The sequence below is a fragment of the Neofelis nebulosa genome, chromosome 13 (assembly GCF_028018385.1).
Source record: "Neofelis nebulosa isolate mNeoNeb1 chromosome 13, mNeoNeb1.pri, whole genome shotgun sequence".
NCBI classification, from domain to species: Eukaryota; Metazoa; Chordata; class Mammalia; order Carnivora; family Felidae; genus Neofelis; species Neofelis nebulosa.
This window is the reverse complement of record NC_080794.1, coordinates 84,946,337-84,964,407: the sequence shown is the minus strand read 5'-3', so window position 1 is coordinate 84,964,407 and position 18,071 is coordinate 84,946,337. Positions and strand designations below refer to the sequence as shown.

Here is an 18,071-nt window from a genome sequence, read left to right as displayed (position 1 = left end):
CAAGATGGCAGAGGTGTGTGTGTGTGTGTGTGTGTGTGTGAGAGAGAGAGAGAGAGAGAGAGAGAGAGAGAGCGCGAGAGAGAAATGTGCATGTGCACGTGCATACATTTACGTCTAACAGGAAGAAGGAGCAGGGGCCAACCTGGGACCCTCAGGAAGATGCCTGGGATTCTCTGCACATCGAGGGTGTTGTAAACGCCACCCTGCTGGTTTCCTTTGTTTTGTCTTGTTGGTTTGCCTCCTCCTCGGTGCTTTTAGCCTTTTCCCCCTGACACATCATTCATCACCTGGGGGTGGGCTCCAGGGGAAAGTCATATACTCACGGCCTTTGCCCCTTCCTTCTATCTGGCCAGGGGCCTGGCCCTGCGTGGGGTCAGCCTGAGCACACCCTCCCGCCCGGCCTCTTGCCTGGCTGTGGCCTTGCTGGTGTCCCAGATCAGGGGGGCCCCGTCCTTTCCCTCTTTCTCTCCTTCCTACACTGTGACACTTGGTCCCGCAGACAGACTGCTGGGGTTCAGATCGTCCCCGCTTTCCTCCCCATGTGGCCTTGGCACGTTCCTGACCGTCTGCTGATGTTGCCATACTACCCCTTCCTGGGGTTGTCGTGAGCGTTCAGCGGGATGGTCCCTGTGAAGCTCACTGTAAGTGCCCAGTAAACGTTAGCTCTGCTGGCGTCAGAGGCCCCACAGCTGCTAGGACACGAGAACGAACCCCCAGAAATGCCGACTTTGTTCCCAAATGAGACAAGATTCCAGGGGATGACGGGTGGGATTTACAGTAGCTCGACCCTGTGAGTCAGTTTTCTATACGTGAAGAAATGTCTGGATTTAAGCGTGATTTAGGGCTGCTACCAGCCTTGCACATTCCTCGGGGGCCGTCTTGGGGGCCATCTCGGAGCCTTCGTTGTCCCCAGAGCCTTTGGCTGTTGGGATTTTTACCAAGTAGCAGGTGAGGATTCCGCTGGTGGCTTGGTGGTGGAAATTAGGTTGGGTTTCCGTTCTGAATTTCGGCAGCGTGATGGGTAAGGGCACAGGCTTTGAACAGACAGAGCCGGGGTCGAGCCTGGCCCCACCACTGCCCTCTGGGAGTTGGCCGAGTCAACCTTCAGCTGTCTGCATGTGCGTGGGGTGCTGACAGAGCCTGTCTCTTGGCATCAGAGGCTCATGTGGTAGAGCCTGGAGGTTCCCCCGGTGCTGGTCCTGCGCATCCGTCTCAGGTATATTAACTCGGACCGTGAGGGCTTCTGGGGCCTTCTAGGTGCCTCTCGAGTGGCGGGTGCTATGTTCGCATATCCTGCCAAACAATTTAAACAGCAGCGAACAAAGGAGAAAAAATAGGAAGGGAAAAAATAAGCCTATCAGGAAATTAACAGTTATGTTGAGGTGTGTCCCTGGGAAAGTCAAAGAAACAGAGACCCGCCCTGGCCAACCCTTCCGGAGCCCGCGGTCAGGCCTCCAAGTGGGAGCCACACTCTGTCAGCAGGCTGATGCCTCGAGCCAGGCCATCCAGCCACATGCTCCCTTCCACCCGAGGTCAGTGTCGCGATTCCCATCGTGGGAGTGGGAAGGATCCGTCCAGGGTTACCAAGCTAGAGAGCACAGACACCCCTATCTGTTCGGTCGCGTGTTCAGGGCCACACCTATTCTACTGAAGATAGGGCTCTTTCACAGCCCCTTGTGGACCTCCTGGCACCTCCAGGGCCCCTTATAGAAACGTCTCCTGGCTGCCTGCTCCTGGCCCAGAACCTGGGTTTCCTGCCGGTCCTGGTGGAGAGCACTGAACCCCCTGCCATGCTGCCCCGTCCGTGGAGCCCAGGAGCCCCTGCACTAGGGGTTCCCTGCCCGGGTGCTCCTGGGTAGCAGGGACTGAGGAGTGCCTTGGGCTGGGGGCCACAAGTGTCTGGAAGTCGAGTGAGCACAGCCCAGCCTCCCAGATCGGGGCACTCCTTGTCCATGGTTGTCCAGTTGCCCCCCATCGTTCCTCCCTGTGGGTACACTGGGCAGAGCTGGGACTCTGAGCCACGTCTGCTGATCCAGACGCCCTGAGGTCCGCGCCCTGCCACAGCATTGGATCTGGTTGGGGAGATGGACGAGAAGGTGGGTCATCCCAGGAAGGGCGCCTGGTGGGCAAGAGCCCAGGGCGAGTCCCCCAGCCCCACCCCATGGCTAAGCAAGTGTCTCGCCTGCCTCCAGGGGAACTGAAGCCCTCAGGTGAGGCGGTCCTCTGATGGGGCCCCCGGGGCTTCGGGGCACCGGGACCCCATGCACCCTGTCACTGCCACTCACCTTGGCCCTGCCCAGAGAAGCGGAATGTGCCCAGGAATGTCCTGCCACGCCCGGTGCCGGCAAGCCTGTCCATGGCCACCTGCCCTGCTCGGGCAAGCTGGGGCATGGCCCGGCCCGGCCGCTGCCACTCCTCGCCCCCACGGGGCTCTGGTGGCCAGTGTGGGCCCGCACCTTTCCCCAGCATGCCTGGAATTCTGCCCTCGCAGTGAGACACGGATGGGTGAACGGCTCTCCTGCTGCTGCTCAGGCCTCTCTGCCTCCATCTTGGCGCAGCTGGGCGCCATAAAGCGGTGTTGAAATCCCGCTGAGTCGGGCCCTGTGTGTGGTCTCATCTCGTCGCCACCAGAGCCCCCACGAGAGTGGTTTTATTTCCCCATTTTACAGATGGGGAAAGAGAAACTGAAGTTGTCTAAGGGGCTCGAGGAGGCACCGTCCTGGTAGCGGAGGTGGGGGGGGGGGGGGTTCTGCCCCAGACGGGTCCCATTTCAACCTGTTACTCAGTACCCGACCCCATTCCTCTAGACCTCAGGGGTGCGGTGAGCAGACCCGTTCCCTGGCTGGGCCCTCCAGAGACCGCCAGCCCACCCATGGATGTGGGGGCAGGGGATGGCGTTGTAGTTGGGCTAGGGAGAAAGAGGTCTGGGAAAGGGGTGATCCTGGCTGGGGGAGGGCACCCCCTGGAGGAGCTGAGTGGGCAGGGAGGCCGCGGGCGAGGCCGGAATGAGCAGAGCTACTGGGGCCGCTATGAGCTGCCAACCAGGCCTGTGGCCCTGGAGTGAGACGTTTGCTCTTCGTGGAGCCTCAAGGAGGAAAACGCTGGGTCAGGTTTGAGCCACGTTGAGCTGAGAGACCGAGAGACCCTCGACACATTCATGGGGCCTGCTACGTCCCAAGGTTGGAACAGGGTCTGGCCTCAAGGGGGCCGTTTGGGACCACGGGGCAGAGGAACAGTTCTGATTTGGATTTGGTGCCAGGCCTCAAGTCGAGTCAAAGCTGGTGAGGCACAGCAGCCTCTCAGGGCAGGGTGGGGACACCCTGGGCTCATGCAGGACGACTGTCTCATTGTGCAGATGGGCCCGGAGCCGGCAGGACTTTCCCAGGACACGCCCGTTGTGTGGCAGGCTGGGGCCAGAAGCCAGGTGCCCACATCCCCATCAGGCACATCCTGGATAACGCTGCCCTTGGAGCGTATTCGTCATCTCTTACCTCCTACAGCCTGCCGTGAGGCCCAGAACCAGCAAGGGTGACCCTTGGGAACCACCTCTTCCCAGAACAGAGGACAGGTGGAGGCCCAGAGGGGAGCAGGGTTTGCCCGAGGCCCTCCTAAATGGCGCCGAGACCTTGCTTCTGATGCCCCTGCCAGGGACCATTCTCCTACCTCCAGCACCTTCCCAGGGGAGCCGTCACCCTCGGACTCCTGTCCTTGACCAAGCCACAGAGCAGGGCAGGGGCCGATGTCACCTGCCGTGGCCAGCTTCCTAGCCAATGAGGAGCCTCTCCAGGTGTGGGGAGGGAGCCTACCTTGACGCTGCAGGGGTGAGGGCAGCTGGACGTTTTGTACGGGTCCTCTGGGGCCTCTTCTCAGAGGACCTTGACAGAGCAGGGTACCCCGTGTGTGGTGGGGGGCCTGGCACATCCCTGCTCCCCAAGCCTGCCCTCGCACTCTGACCACGTCGACAGGTGCCGAGCACCGAGGAGAGCCAGCACTGTCTGTACCCACGCAGGACGCCGGCCCCCAGGAGTGACGAAGGGTGTGTGGACCCACCGGGGAGCCGGGCTCATCCTAAGGTGGGGGGCACGTTGTCATCTGAAAGGGGCGGCCTGTGAGGGGCTTCTGGACTTCTGCCCTTCTCCGTGCTGAGGCCTGTTCGAGCAGATAACTCAGGCAGGTGTGTTCCTGCAGCATTTACCTACCTTTCTTCCTGATTTAGATTCTGTTGTTGGGGAGGAGAGAAGAGGTCCTACCCGCCACGTGCCAAACTGAAAGGAAGTACATTTGAGCCTGACACTTGGAACTTAATCTCTGCTTCTCATCTCTTTGCCAGATGTAGAAATACGACGGCAGGCAGACAGGGGGCTCCGACCCACCCACCGTGATCGTGGAAGACTGGCCCCGAGGCCCGTCTTTGGCGTGTGTCCTAAAGGCCCCTCGTGACGGTGCCACCGTCAGGCAGGGCTGGACAGCTGCTCCGAATGGCTGACACGGGCCCGTGTGGACAAGGCTGGCGCCCCATCCGAGCGAGGGGCCTTGTTCCGGGAGAGCCGGGGTTTGGGCACAGAGCGGCCCCCGGCCCCACCTTGGGCGCCCGCAGAGCCTGGCAGTATTCGGTCACGGAGCCCGAAGCCCCTCACCAGCTTCTGCCGGGTGGGTGGGCGGGGAGCCACGCGAACCTCTGCGGCGGCGAGATGTTTCCCAGGGATTTCCCCCCAACCGTGTTCTGTGAAAGCGCCCACCGGCCGCGTGGGCAGGCCCGCACGCTGGCCGCCCACACACACACACACACACACACACGTCTGGCGCGCGTGTGGCCCATTTGCCGGTTCGGGGTTGGCACTTCCTGGTGTTTTCACATCCTGTGCTTGTAAGAACCTCACATTTAAATTGGTGATTATTAAGTGCAGGAACCCAGGGCTGGGAGGGCTACACGGTTTTGCCAAGTGCCGTTTTAAAAAATGCATAAGCCTCACTCCTGCCAATAAGGGAAGAAAGAAAATCAAAAAGAACTTTGATGAAGAAACAACAAAATGATTTAAAAAAGTTTTTAAGTTTATTTTTTCATAAATCATACAAATACTATAGAGATTATTTATAAATAATTAGTTACAAATATTATTTATAGATAGATGAAGAGGGTCAGGGGGAGGGGCAGAGAGAGAATCCCAGACAGACTCCACGCTGTCGGCACAGAGCCCGATGTGGGGCTCAATGCCTCAAACCCTGAGATCATGACCTGAGCTGCAATCAAGAGTCAGGCACTCAACCAACCGAGCCACTCAGGCGCCCCGAAATATCAACATGACTTAATATGGAAACGGGGGTCTTCTTTTTTGGAAAATGTCAGTGACCATTTGAATTAGGTTTTGCCCGAGGGTCATCCTTTTACTTCATTTCTAACTTGGTATATATCCTCCTCTTACACACACACACACACACGCACGCACGCACGCACGCACGCACGCATATATATTTTCTTTTTTGATAGTTACAGTCACACATTGGGTGCAGAGATTACTTAAAAATAAAATCTTAATGCATTAAAAAAATTAAAATCTTTAAAACAAAATAAAAGGTTTAGTTTAGTGGTTTTCTTACATTCCCCAGTCTGTATGTTCCTATTGGTGTGCCTGTGGATCACCACAGTCCATTTTAAAACCTTTCATTGCCCCAGAAAGAAGCCCCGGGCCCCTAGCAGTCACTTCCCAGTGCCCTCGGCCGCCCCCAGCCCCAGGTAACCTGTAATGACTTTGCGTATGGATTTGTCTGTTCTGGACTTTTCACGTAGGTGGGATCCTGCAGCACGTGGTCTGTCACGTGGCTGCTTCCACTCAGCATCATGTTTCCCAAGTTCACCTCCGTTGTAACAGGTGTCCGTGATTCTCCTTTTCGTGGCCAGATAATATTCCGTCGTTCCCAGACCACATTTCACTTATCCATTCGCTGGTTGATGGACAGTGGAGTTGTTTCCACTTTGGGGGCAGGAGGCAGGATGCTGCTGTGAGATCTCGTGTACACATTTTTGTGTAGACGCGTCTTCATCTCTCCTGGGTGTGTACCTAGGGGTGGAGTTGCTGGGTCACATGGTAACCCTTTGAGAAACTGCCAGATTGTTTTCCAAAGCGACTGTACGATATTACATTCCCATCAGTGCTTTCGGCATTTTTTGGACACATATAAGTTCTTAATCACATGTATTCATTATTTTATGGCTTTAGGTTTTGAGTTTTAGGAAGGTCCCTTTATCCCAAGATTATAGAGGAATTCTGTGTTTCTATGATTTATATCACAGTCTTTGGTCAGTGTGGGTGGAGTGTGTGTGTGTGGCATAAAGGTGGAGCCCTCTGTGTTGTTGTTGTTGTCAATGGCTCTCCATTGTGTTGTTGTTGTTGTCAATGGCTCTCCATTGGTGACAAAGTATTGTCATAAAAATTGAAATTGAAAATTCACTGAATTTTCCATTGAAAATTCCATCTTTTTCCTCCCTACTTTGAGATTCCCCCTTTATAAGCACTGGGTCTGTTTCGTAACATCCCCTTAGTCTCTGTGTGTCCTCACACGGCCCGTATACTCTTAGTTGTTAAGGCTTCGTTAGATGTTTTAGCATCTGATAGGGAGAGTCTCTCCTCAGTGTTCCGTACAGTTTGCCTGATTGCTCTCTCCTGTTTATCTTTCCAGTAAACACTTGAGAATCATTTTTGTTTTCAGATGGCGGGGGAGGTGCGATTGATATTCTAGGAATTAACTTGGGGAGAATTTATACTTTTTCTGAGGTCAAGTCTGCAACATACCACGTTATTCTCTGTGCAGGCCTACGTTTGTGTTCTTTACAGTTTTCTTCAGATCATGTTTCCCAGTTCTTAGGTTTTTATTCCTAGAGATTCTACCTTCTGTGTTGCTACGGTGTCTGCTCTTGCGAGCAGGTTTGGGTAAAAAGGGCAGTTGGATTTGACCACCAGTAGTCTATAGATTTTGTTCCAAAAGCTGAGCCCCATGACCCCTTCGCCGGGCAGTGCTGTGTCTCCAGAGTGCCCCGGGGCACACCCTGTGCCCCTGAGCACGGTGCGGAGGGGGGCAGAGTGTGGACGGGAGGAGCTCAAGCTTGCCAAGCCACCTTCGTTGGCCTCTTTGGTGCTGTCACTGCAGTTAATTCTCCAAACAATGCTGTGACTTTGTTTGGGGCTCTTAATTAGCCCCATGGTCCAAATGAGAAACTGAGGCTCAGAAGTGTAATGATTTGCCAAGGGCCCACAGAGGGCACGTGGGAGCTGGGATTCCAGCCCGGGCTTGTCCAGTCCTTTCTGGGCTGCCGTCCTGCCTGAGGATCAGACGTTCTCCTGAGCACGGCCCGGAAGTCAGAGGTCTGGTTGCACATCAGCTTAGCTGTGCCGCTCGGGGCGGGTCTCATCCCGGGTCCGGACCTCAGTCTGCCAGTCTGCAAAGTGCACGTGGTAGACTGGTTGATAGTTTGCTCACTTTTGCAGAAAGGATCCTCTTTTTCTGGAACTGAGACCTAGAGCTGCGAGGGCCCCCTACTCTGTAGTCCTGGCTCCCTGTGCCCTGACACGGCCCTCAGGGCACCCAGCTCCAGGTAGCTGTGCAGAAACCAGTGCCCACCATGCCCTCTGAGGACCCACCTTCCGTGCCCCCAGTCTTGCTGCTGGAGAAGCTGTATGGCCCCCCCCCCCCACACACACACACCGTGTACATGCTGGCAGCACGTTAGCCTTGGCCGCCCGCCAGAGCCCTGTGTGCTTTGGAAAGGTCCCTCGACTTTTGTTAGGCAAGGAATTCTCACGCCAAGCCGAGATCGAGGTGGCTTCGCAAGTCCTGTCCTGAGTGGCTGGCTGGGATGCGTGCTGCAGAAACAAAATGTTTATTTTCCGATTGCCAGAGTGCTGGAAGGCTCTTTGGCATGGGCTTCTACACCTTCTGTGTCCGGGCAGGCCATCTGCCCCCTGGGGGCCTGGTGCAGAAACAATGTCTGCCAGTGTGGCCTGGGGGAGGAGGGGTGCCATTCAGCGGGCTCGCAGGGCTCTGGGCCACCAAGTCCTGTCCTTGCCCACAGCACCCTGGGGACCTCAGGGCTGCGCAGATACACAAGCCAAGCCAGGTGGGGCTAACCAGCTGGGTCCCTCCTTCTCGTCCGCCCAGGCTGCACTGAGCACCTACTGTGAGGCAGCCGCTCAGCCAGGCAGTGGGGTGTAGGGTCCAGGCTGTGTGGGACCAGGCGGCGCGCACACAGGCTTGCGGCTGGCTTCCAGAAGGGACGACGCAAGGCTGAGTTTCGGGGGGTAAGTGGGAGCCTGGCAGGCGAAGAGGTGTTCAGTCAACATGCGCGGCCTCTACAGAAGTGAGTTGGGGAAACCGAGGCACAGGAAGGCAGGGACTTCCTAGTAAGTGCCCAGGGCCATCCTTCTGTCCCACAGATACTCCCTGGCCCGCTGGGCTGTTTGGTTCTAGAACCTGTGATCTGGGAAGAGCCCCGGGGAGCCAGTGCCAACCAAGTCAGCAGCGCTCCGGGGCTCCACAGGCTCCCCTTGGGGGCAACTTTATTTCCTATTTTCAGGCTTCAGCAACCCAGGCTTATCTGGGTTTCCCTGATCCCTGTGGGTAGAGAAGCGGTCCAGGCTCAAAAAGGCTGCCTCTTGTGGAGTCCAAAGGGAAGCATTTCACAGAATTGGGCTGGGCCTTGACACAGGCCTGGGCGAGCAGCTGGCCCGCCCTCCGCAGGAAGCGGGGCTGGGCCGTGGCGGGGGCATGACGATGAGGTGTCCGGAGCGAAGGGCTGGACTTCCCGGGGTCCTGTGCGGCCGCCTTCAGCGCGGGCCGGCTCACGCCCCCGTGCTCAGCCATTTCCAGTCCCTGTCACCAGACCCAACCCGCTTCCTCGGGCCCCAGGGCTTCTTGTGAGAGAGACGGGTACGTGCAAGATTCAGATTTATCAAACGTGGTTTCAAGCTGGGCCCGACAGACGCTGGTACCTTTTTCTCTTCTGTGACATAGTTAAAAACGACGACGACCGAAAACCCAGACACCCCAGGAAACCTCACGTCTTGCCTTCTTGGGTGTTTTTGTGCCAACTTCCAGCATAAATGAGACTTAGAAAATTTCTAGGCTGCTCGCCATTCTCGTGGCCTGGTGTTTTCTTGATGCTCAGAGAGTTCTGTTCCCATGAAAATGTCTGTCTGGGGGAGGAAATGCCTCTGCTTAGGCAGAGCCTTGAGCCCAGGACTTCAGAACGGCCGCCGGGCTCCTGGAAACTCAGGCCAGGACGGGGACCGGGTCTGATCATCCTGACTCGTTGGTTGGAGCTGTTTATGCCCCTGTTTCTGGAGGGATTTGAGATGACGCCCTAAAAATGTGTCACACAAAGAGGTCTGTAAAATCGGATCCAAAAGAGGAAGGCGGAATTAACAGGAGGAGAAGCAGAAGTCCACCTGGAAGGACATGGGCAGCGGTAGGAGCAGAGGGGCTCTGCCTCCTCCCCTCTGGGCAGGGGTGTGCCGCCGGGAGGCGGGTTTGCCCTGGCTCGACGCTCAGGGCGGCTTCCCGTGGGTGCTGTGCTCAGGACACAGGACGTCCGAGGAGAGGGGCCCCGGCAACTGCTCCTCCCCAGCAAACGCCCGGGAGGCCAGCTCCACTGTCGGGACTCTGGGGTCAGCCTCTGAGCGGGACCCGGGTTCCTGTCCTGGAGGGTCAGCAGTGGGGGACCTAGACTTGGGCCCGGTTCTTCCAGGTCCAGCAGCTCTGTCTGAGCTCCTCCGTCAGGCCTTCTACGTTCAGGGGCCCAGGGAGGCGGGAATGAGAAAACCCACCTGTCCCCCTCGGGGTGGGACAGTCAGGAGAATGGGGACACAGCGCTCCGACAGCCTACCTGGGCCCCGTCCTCGTCCGCAACCTCCAGCCTCCTCCCGTTCTCGGGAGAAGTCTGTTGTCCCGCCACCAGCCTTAAGCCCTGGGCTGTTCTTGATAAAGCGTGTGGTGCAGTTCGGCTAGCGGATGATTCTGGAGGCCTCCCTCGTGCCCCTCCAGGCTGGCATCAGAGCAGTAGCCCCGGACGAGGGGAGTGAGCTCGTGGGCCCAAGTCGGCGTGTGCAGCAAGATGGGGCCAGGTGTCTGTTGAGCTAGTGGAGTTTCCCCGAGGGGGGATGTGGGCTTTAGCTTGGAGCTCCAGCCAGAGATGCTGTCAGCTGGAGGGGCTGTGCCTTCGCCAGACTCGTCACAGTGTGGGTTGGGGGTAGGGGCCTGGGCGTGGAGAGGCTGCTGCCGCCCGGGGTCTGATGGGTCTCCGTCTGTGAGGATCACGCAGAGTTGTGCCAGGGGTGCACCGCAGAGGGCGAGGGCCTTTGTCTCTGTCCCCAGAGCTGGGCCAGGGGGCTCCCACACAGGAGGGTGTAGGAGTGAGTATCTGCACAGAAAGGGCATGTTGGGGGGGGGGGGGGCACCGTTCCTGGCTGGGAAGCCCTGGGAAGACGGGTGGGGGCAGGCTGGAATGTGGCTGGCTAGAGCTGAGGTCTGGCAGGTCTGATGGGAACATCTTGACATTTAGGGGCTCCTTTCTGAAGTCGCCCCAGACTCTAGCACTGGGGTGCTGAGCACTGTTTCCGGCCACTGGCCTGAGGCCACACTGATCACTCTTTCTGATCTTTGCGACCTGAGCAGGCTTGTGCCCAAGTCGGTGGCCAGTTCCTGGGCCAGGGCTGGGCCTGAAGAGAACAGAGTTTGGGGCAGACGTTTTTGAGGGCACACAGGCCTCCAGGCCTCCAACGGGCCCCTGCAGCGTCCTGTCGCGTGAGCTGCCGGGAGAGAGGCTGGGTGGGACTCTGCCCCCAGGGCATGGTGGGCACAAGGTAGCCGTACGCCCTGGGTGTCTTGCAGGCATTGGGTCGGCTCACCCGGGGGGGGGAGTCCGGGCAGGACACACACTGCCTCGTTGTGTCAGTCACATTCTTCCTTGGCGGGTGGGGCATGTCACCAGCTGTGGCATTCAGCAGGCTGGTCTTGGCTTTTACTGTGGCTCAGATGGCTGAGTTTGAGTCAACAAAGCTTTCAAGGTGACATTGGCTTTGCAGCCAAGGGGCGGGTGCCTTTGGGGACTATTGGGTGGGGTTCAGTGACAACCTGGGCTTTGCTTGGCATGATATTCACCAACCAAACCTGGCGGCTTCTTGCCCTGTTTCTTTTTTTTTTTTTTTTTAAATTTTTTTTTTCAACATTTTTATTTATTTTTGGGACAGAGAGAGACAGAGCATGAACGGGGGAGGGGCAGAGAGAGAGGGAGACACAGAATCAGAAACAGGCTCCAGGCTCCGAGCCATCAGCCCAGAGCCTGACGCGGGGCTCGAACTCACGGACCGCGAGATCGTGACCTGGCTGAAGTCGGACGCTTAACCGACTGCGCCACCCAGGCGCCCCCTTCTTGCCCTGTTTCAAAGCAGAAAGGGCCCAGTTATTCCAGACAGCTTGGAGCAGGGTAGACCCAGGTGCCTTTGGGCGCCCTTGACAGAGCAGGTGCACCGAGGTACATGGGTTGGAGCGTCTTGTCTGAAGCCTTGGGATTCGGGGCAGAGCCCAGGACTCTCGTAGTCTGTCTGACCTCAGCTCTCTTTAGGGAATACTTGAGGCAAAAGCTGAAAGGTCCCAGCAAACCGGGGTCCCCAGCACCCTGCTGGCGATGTGGCTAATGTTTAACATGATTAGTGCCCAGACACACCCTGAGACATTTGCCATAAAGTCAGGCGCAGAGCCCTGCACCCTTCCCCCCCTGCGCCTTTAATCCACCGGGTCAGGCGGGGTGACCCGAGAAGCTTGGGAAGGTGAACGTTTCCTGTCCAGGTTTATGCCAGCGCTTCCCACCGTTTCCAGGTTACAGCTCCCAGGAGACAGCACCACCTGTTCAGGTGTTCCGCACACTGGGGTGAGCAGACATTGTTATTTTGTAACAGGAGTCACATCGCTGTGCACGGGGTCCTTTTTTTTTTTTTTTTTTTTTTTTTTTTTTTTTTTTTTTAAACATTTACTTATTTTTGAGAGAGAGAGACGGAGCATGAGCGGGGGGAGGGGCAGAGAGAGGAGACACAGAATCCGAAATGGGCTCCAGGCTCTGAGCTGTCAGCACAGAGCCCGACGCGGGGCTCAAACCCACAAACCGTGAGATCAAGACCTGAGCCGAAGTCGGATGCTCGACCGACTGAGCCACCCAGGTGTCCCAATTCTTATGTGCTGCACCTCCTGTAGGACAAAGAAACAGACTGCTCAGTGGGGTGGGGGCGCTGGGTCTGGCTCCCCAGGTGCCAGGGTTCCCTGACCTGTCCTCACTGTGTTCCTGTGCCTCCTTTGCCCAGGGCAGCTGGGGACACAGGCTGAGGGGGAAGATGGACACCCCTGTCTGGGCAAGGCCATCTGCCTTCTGTCTCATGCCCCCTACCCAGTTCTCTTGTCCTGGCTCCGGTCCAGACAGGACAGGAGAGTGGCTGGGAGGCAGCACGGGCCCCAGAGACCCTCCCGTTGCAGGCATTTGGGGCCCCCACCCACCAAGAGTCAGGCTGTGTTGTGATCTGGGAGCGTGTGTCTCCAGCCCTGCACTGTGACGGGATAGGGAATGTGCACTGTGCAGACTGAGGCCTCGTTGAACCCCACGGCGGCCCAAGCCCGGGGCCAGTCTGGGGTGGGGTCGTGACTGGGGCGGATGGGGTGAAGGGGTGCTTCCACCACGGCCTGGGCCAGCATCACGGGTCTGATCGGTGGCCCGGCCCCTCTCTCCTCAATCCTAGCCCTCTTACCCGGAGGCCTCCCCTACCCCCAGCACCCCAGCCTTCACCTTTCTCAGTTAATCAAAAGATTCCAAGAAAAGCAAACCCATCAGAATGGTTTGCTCTGGCGCGTTCAGGAACAATGAGTGTGCACGCGACAGGCACAGCCACCTTCCTCCAGAGAGAGCTTTTCTTTTCCTTTTGCTGAGCCTGTTTCAGTAGCTTGTTCACCGTGACAGCCGGTGGTCATCTTTATTTCAGAGTGACCTACGAACACTGCAGCCTGTGATCTTGGTGTTCCAGAACCCTGCCCTCATTCCCCTGTGCCCCGCAGCATGCAGGGCCCTCTCTCCTGCCCTCTAGCACATCTCTTCTCTCGAGTCCCCTCTGAAAAGAGACCGCATTGCTGCTGCTCCTGTGGGTGGGGGGGGGGGGTCCCCAGGGCTAGACTGTGGGCACCTCTATCCATCACAGCCCTCTGCCCTGATTTTTGCTCTGTCGTGAAAGCAGGCAGTTAGCCTAACCCACTTGTGCACAGGGCTGGGCCTGCCCCGTCTGGAGAACAAGTGTCCCCAAGCACCTTGGATCCTGTTTAAGCTGTACCTGCCACTCGGGGAGGCACCAGGCTGGCCCCACACAGAGGGAGCTCTTGGCAGCCACGCTTTCTGGGCCCTTCCGAGAGCCCTGTAGGACAGGTATGGACCATTGCCTCTTAACAGGTGAGGCCAGGGAGGCTGAAGGGTCTGCTTGAGGCCCCCCAGCCTCCCCTCCAGAAGAGCTGTGGCATCTGCCATCGAGTGCTTGTCAAGGGCACGGGGGCCTAACCCCCGCCGGAGAATCTACATCTCCAGGCAGGGCTCAGGCTCCCATGGAAGCCAGGTCCCCGGATGGCTGGGATGTGCTCCGGGCTGGGACCTCAGCTCTACCCTCCTGGCCCCGTCTCCCACTCCCGATCATGGTTGAGTCGGGGGGTGAGCAGTAGAGCCCTCTGTGTGGTCCTGCAGCCTGACGAGGTTCTTACTCGGTCTGGAAGTTCACTCTGGAGGTGTTCCTTCTACGGCCGAAGAGCCTTAGGCTCCCCTTGTCCGCAGAGACATGCTTTGCGGAACGTTTTATCGTGGGGTATTTGAGGTACTCTCTTCTTTTCAACCCAACAGTGGGACAAGGAAAATCATTTTGGTAAATTTTTGCATGCATCCTAAATTGTTTTCCGAAGATAGAAATCCCAGAAGCGAAACTGGCTGCTGAGGAATTTATCAGACCACCTTTTTATCAGACCACCTTTCAGAAAGGTGGTCCTCGCAGGGGTTTCGGCCTGCCCTAGGACTGGGTGGTCCAAGCTCAGACTCTTTCCTAATTTGTGGGCGAATGACTGGATTCGGTGTCTCTGTTAACGAGTGTTCGTACCGACCTGCCGATGGCCCCTCTTCCTTGTCCAGGTGATGGGGGAGTCTAGGCTTTGGTGGGCTCCCACCGCCCGGAGGACCCATCGCCAGGTAGCGCTGGGAGCTGCGGCCTGGCTGTCTGGGGCGTGCGGTCCTTGGGTTATGGGACAGGCACGTGATCCTTAGTGACCTGTGTGTCTGTCTCCCCACAGAACTGTCAGACCTTCAGCAGCCTCAGCTGCCTGAGTGCGGGGATGGACGACTGCGGCCCGCACAGCCCCTTCGCCCTCCACGTCAGCAACACCAGGTCCTGGACCGCCTTGCTCTCGGCCTCGGCCTCCAGCCTGGGGGGCAGGACCCCCGCCGGGACCCCGGTCCCTGAGCCTCTGCCCCCGGCCTTGGACGACCAGCTCGCCTGCAAGGAGGAGCAGTGCTGCGAGGAGTCAGGCGGCTGTGCCCCGGGTGAGGGCTGTGGCAGGGGCTGGGGGCCGGCCACGGCCTGGCGGGACCGCGGGGTGGCCGGGAACAGCCCCTGCTCCCTGGACGGCGAGTTGGACATCGAACAGATAGAGAACAACTGAGGGGCAGCGGGCACCGGGCGGGCACTTGAAGCGGGGAGCCCCACCCGGGGAGCTCCCCGGGGGCGTCGGGTCCCGGGGAGCGTGCGCTCTGGCTCCGGAGAGGCTGTCCCGCCCGTGGGCCTGGCCCCGCCGCGCGGCCGACCGCCCCGGCTCCTCCCAGCACGGCGGCCGCGTCCACCGGGCCACCGGAGCCCGAGAGCAGCTTCTTGGTCTGGGCCCCTTCCCTCCCCACCCCCGTTCCTCGCCGGCCACCCCACCGGGCGCCTCGCGCATCTCCCGCAGGGCTGGACGCTCTGCACGTGCGACTCCCAGGGGGGCTGCTCGCGGGGCTTGTGCTCAGGGCCATACGGTGGCGTCAGGCCCTTCCCGGCCTCCTGCTCAGGTTCATTTTGGGGGGGTCGGCCCCACAGCTTCTTTCACTCCGTTTTATTCCGTGCCTTCTCCCCCAGGTATCCCTGCTCCCGACTTGGGAAGGTTCGGGAGACGCTTCCCTCTGTAGTAACACCGGAACCGTTTGGCCTTAATTCCAAGGGTGGGAGACGGAGGCCCCTGGGGGGCCGGGAGGGGGCTCTCTGCGCCGGAACCCTGGGGGCCTGGGGGACGGCTCGGGCTGCTCGTTCGAGGCGTCTGCGTCGGGTGGATATGGGTGGCTATGTTGGCCGAGAAGATAGACCTCCTTGCCTCTCCCGTGGCGCGGAGAGCCTGACCCCGTGGCTCTGTGCCACTCCGGGGGCCGCTTGGGCAGGCTGGCGCGCGGCAGCCATTCTCTGTGGCGACATGGCCACTGCGTGATTAGCTTAGCTGATTCAGGTGAGTGCAGAGAGGTCACCAGTAACGGGAAACCTCTCGAAAACGTCCTCAGGAGGCAGGAGCCGGGAGCAGGTGCACACACCAGGCCCTGTGCACGTTTCCGGGGTGGAGGATGCCTGGTGGCTGCTCGGGGGGCCTGGGCTGGGGGCCTGCAAGGCCCTCCGCGGAATTCTAAGCACACTCTCGCTGTCTGGTGGGGACTGCTGCCGGCTTTAATCAGGCACACCAGCCACCTCCGGGGCGAGCGCCCCTGCTGGCCAGCGGGGGGAGCAGTGCGCGGAGCGTCCCCTGCCGCCCGCCCTGCCGCAGGCCCAGAGCGCTGTCCCCAGCTCCCCGCACCCCTGCGGACTCCCCGCTCACGGGGAACCCCGACCCCCTGAGGTTTTGCTCTCGGGCAGCCTGGCTGTCAGACGCCCCGCGTGGGCCCTGCGCTCTCGGGAGTCTGGCTCGTAGCCAACCTGGCATCTTCCGCAGCCAGTGGCAAGTGGCCCCTTTCCCCGTAGGGCTAAAAACAACACGCGTTCTCTTGGGTTTGCGGACGTGTGACAAAGGCACGTCCGTAGTCTCTTGCGGACAGCGAGAGCCTCGCTTCCACGGCGTGAGTGCACACGGTTCTCGCGAAAGGCCTTCTTCGGGCAGCTTGACTCACTCCTTCGCTAGGTCAGAAGCTTGGCACTCAGGTTCTGGTTTCTAGGTGGCGTTTCTTAAAAACCGGCCCTAAGATGCTCGTAGAGAAAATCCCTCCCTCAGTGGCCCTCCGAGGTTGTGTTGAAAGGCCTCAGGGTGGACGGCACGGTGGTTGTGTGGGCGCCGGGCAGGCCCCGGGGCCAGAGCCGGCTACGCTTCGGTGGCCCCCACCGAAGGCCCGTCCCCCGGGGACCCTGGAGAGCCAGAGCCGGGGGCCGGTGGCTCTGGGTGCACACGCCGTCTCCCCTGATGCCCACCCAGTGGGTCCCGGAGGCCACGTCTTAGAGCAAACCCGGAGGAGCCTGGCAGCCTGTGAATTTAGCACACGCTGGTGTCTCGTGTCCTCAGAAAGCCTGGGGGGGGGGGGTGGCACTGGCACCCCGCCCCCACCGAGTGGCCGCGGGGGGAGCCGTCCTTCCTGTGGAAGGAGAGGCAGGGCCCCGACCGCTGGTCTGCACCGCGGTGAGGGACCGAGAGCTGAGCCGGGTAGGCCTGAGCGGTGACCCCCAGCCGCCTTTCCTCAGGCTCAGGCGGGGAGGCACATGGCAGTGGGGGTGTCACAGGCCGTGGGGTGGGTGACCTGCCTTCGGAGCCTGCCGGCCCCCTCCTCCCTTCTCGGGCCTGGTGGCGAGGAAGGAGCCGTGAGCCTGCGAAACGGCCGCATCCTTCCCGCCTCCTCCCAGGCTGGTCCCGTCGACCCATACGTAGATCCAGTCCCAGGGCGCTTTTGGGCAGAAGGTACCACAGCCCGAGGCAAGATCTGGCCCTCCGGCCTCCACCGGCCCCTCTCTGCTGTCCCACTCCCACCGAAGCTCCTAGCCCAAGCCCCCAACAGGGGCGGTGCAGTGGGGGGGGGGGGGGGGGGAGACAATGGCCACTGTCCCCTCTGCCCAGAGAAAGAAAGGCCCGTCAGTTATTTCGTGTTGGGAGAGAGCCGGCCCCCTGCAGGAGGCACCGCCCCACCGTGCAGGGAGCCAAGTGTGTGCCCACCCTGCCGACCCCAGGACTTCTGTCTTGAGGCGCTTGGAGGGAGGCTCCCCCCGGGGAGGCTCCCTCTGCGTGTGGCCGTCCCCATGGGGCAGCGGGTGTGCTGGCAGGCTCCCCGCTGTTGTCCAGGCCCTGCCCCTCCTGGTGGGTGCCCGCGACCTCCTGCCCCTGCAGGGAGATGGGGGAAGTTCAGAGCCAGGAGGGTGGGCTGTGCCTGGCCGCCTGCCCGCTCGGGGGCCCGAAAGGACAAAAGCAGGGTGGTGGCTCCGGGAGGGCTGGGAGGAGAGGAGAGGCATCCCCACCTGTTCCAGAAGGAGCATTTTCTACAGCCGCCCGACCGACAGGAGCTGCCGGCTGCTCGCAGGCCCGGGCCGGGGTTAGGGCCGAAGCCTCACCGTTTACATGACCGCAGACCCTCTTGCCTTACTCGCGGCGGAGGCCGGGGCCTGGCCCCGGGCCCGCGGGCAGACACAACATCCAGGCCGCAGGGGTGCTTGTTCTGATCATACGTAGATCTTCATTCTCAGAAAGCCTTACTTCTCATCAAAATTTTTGTAGCAGGAAAGTTTTGTGAATTTGTACGCTGGAAGAAAATTTAAATAAAGGAAAAGTCCGCATTAAAAAGAAAACGAACCCAAATGCCTAAATGGGTCTCCTAGTGCAGGGGCGGTGTGCGATTTCCCTGCTCTGACTGCTGCTGCCCGGGCAGGGGTGGGGGGGGTGTTCGGGGCGGGGGGGGGGGGGCGCTGCGTGTCTGAGTGAGCTTCCGTGGGATTTAAATCACAGCCCCGGAGGCTCTGCCACGGTGTGGGCCGCGGCTCCGTGTCTGCCCAGGAGGCTCAAGTCACGTGCACTCTGTGGCCTCG

The 18,071-nt window shown here is 59.6% G+C and overlaps 1 protein-coding gene across 1 annotated transcript in view; it reads left to right on the top strand.

The window, feature by feature from the left end:
* The window catches only part of FAM53B (family with sequence similarity 53 member B), a 75,811-nt gene extending 57,959 nt beyond the window's left edge, over nt 1-17,852 (top strand). The window contains exon 4 of the mRNA XM_058698047.1: nt 14,353-17,852. Within this exon, the coding sequence (XP_058554030.1) occupies nt 14,353-14,721 (369 nt within the window). The 3' untranslated portion in view covers nt 14,722-17,852. The remainder of the gene's footprint in view (nt 1-14,352) is intronic.
* Nucleotides 17,853-18,071: the final 219 nt, after the last annotated feature.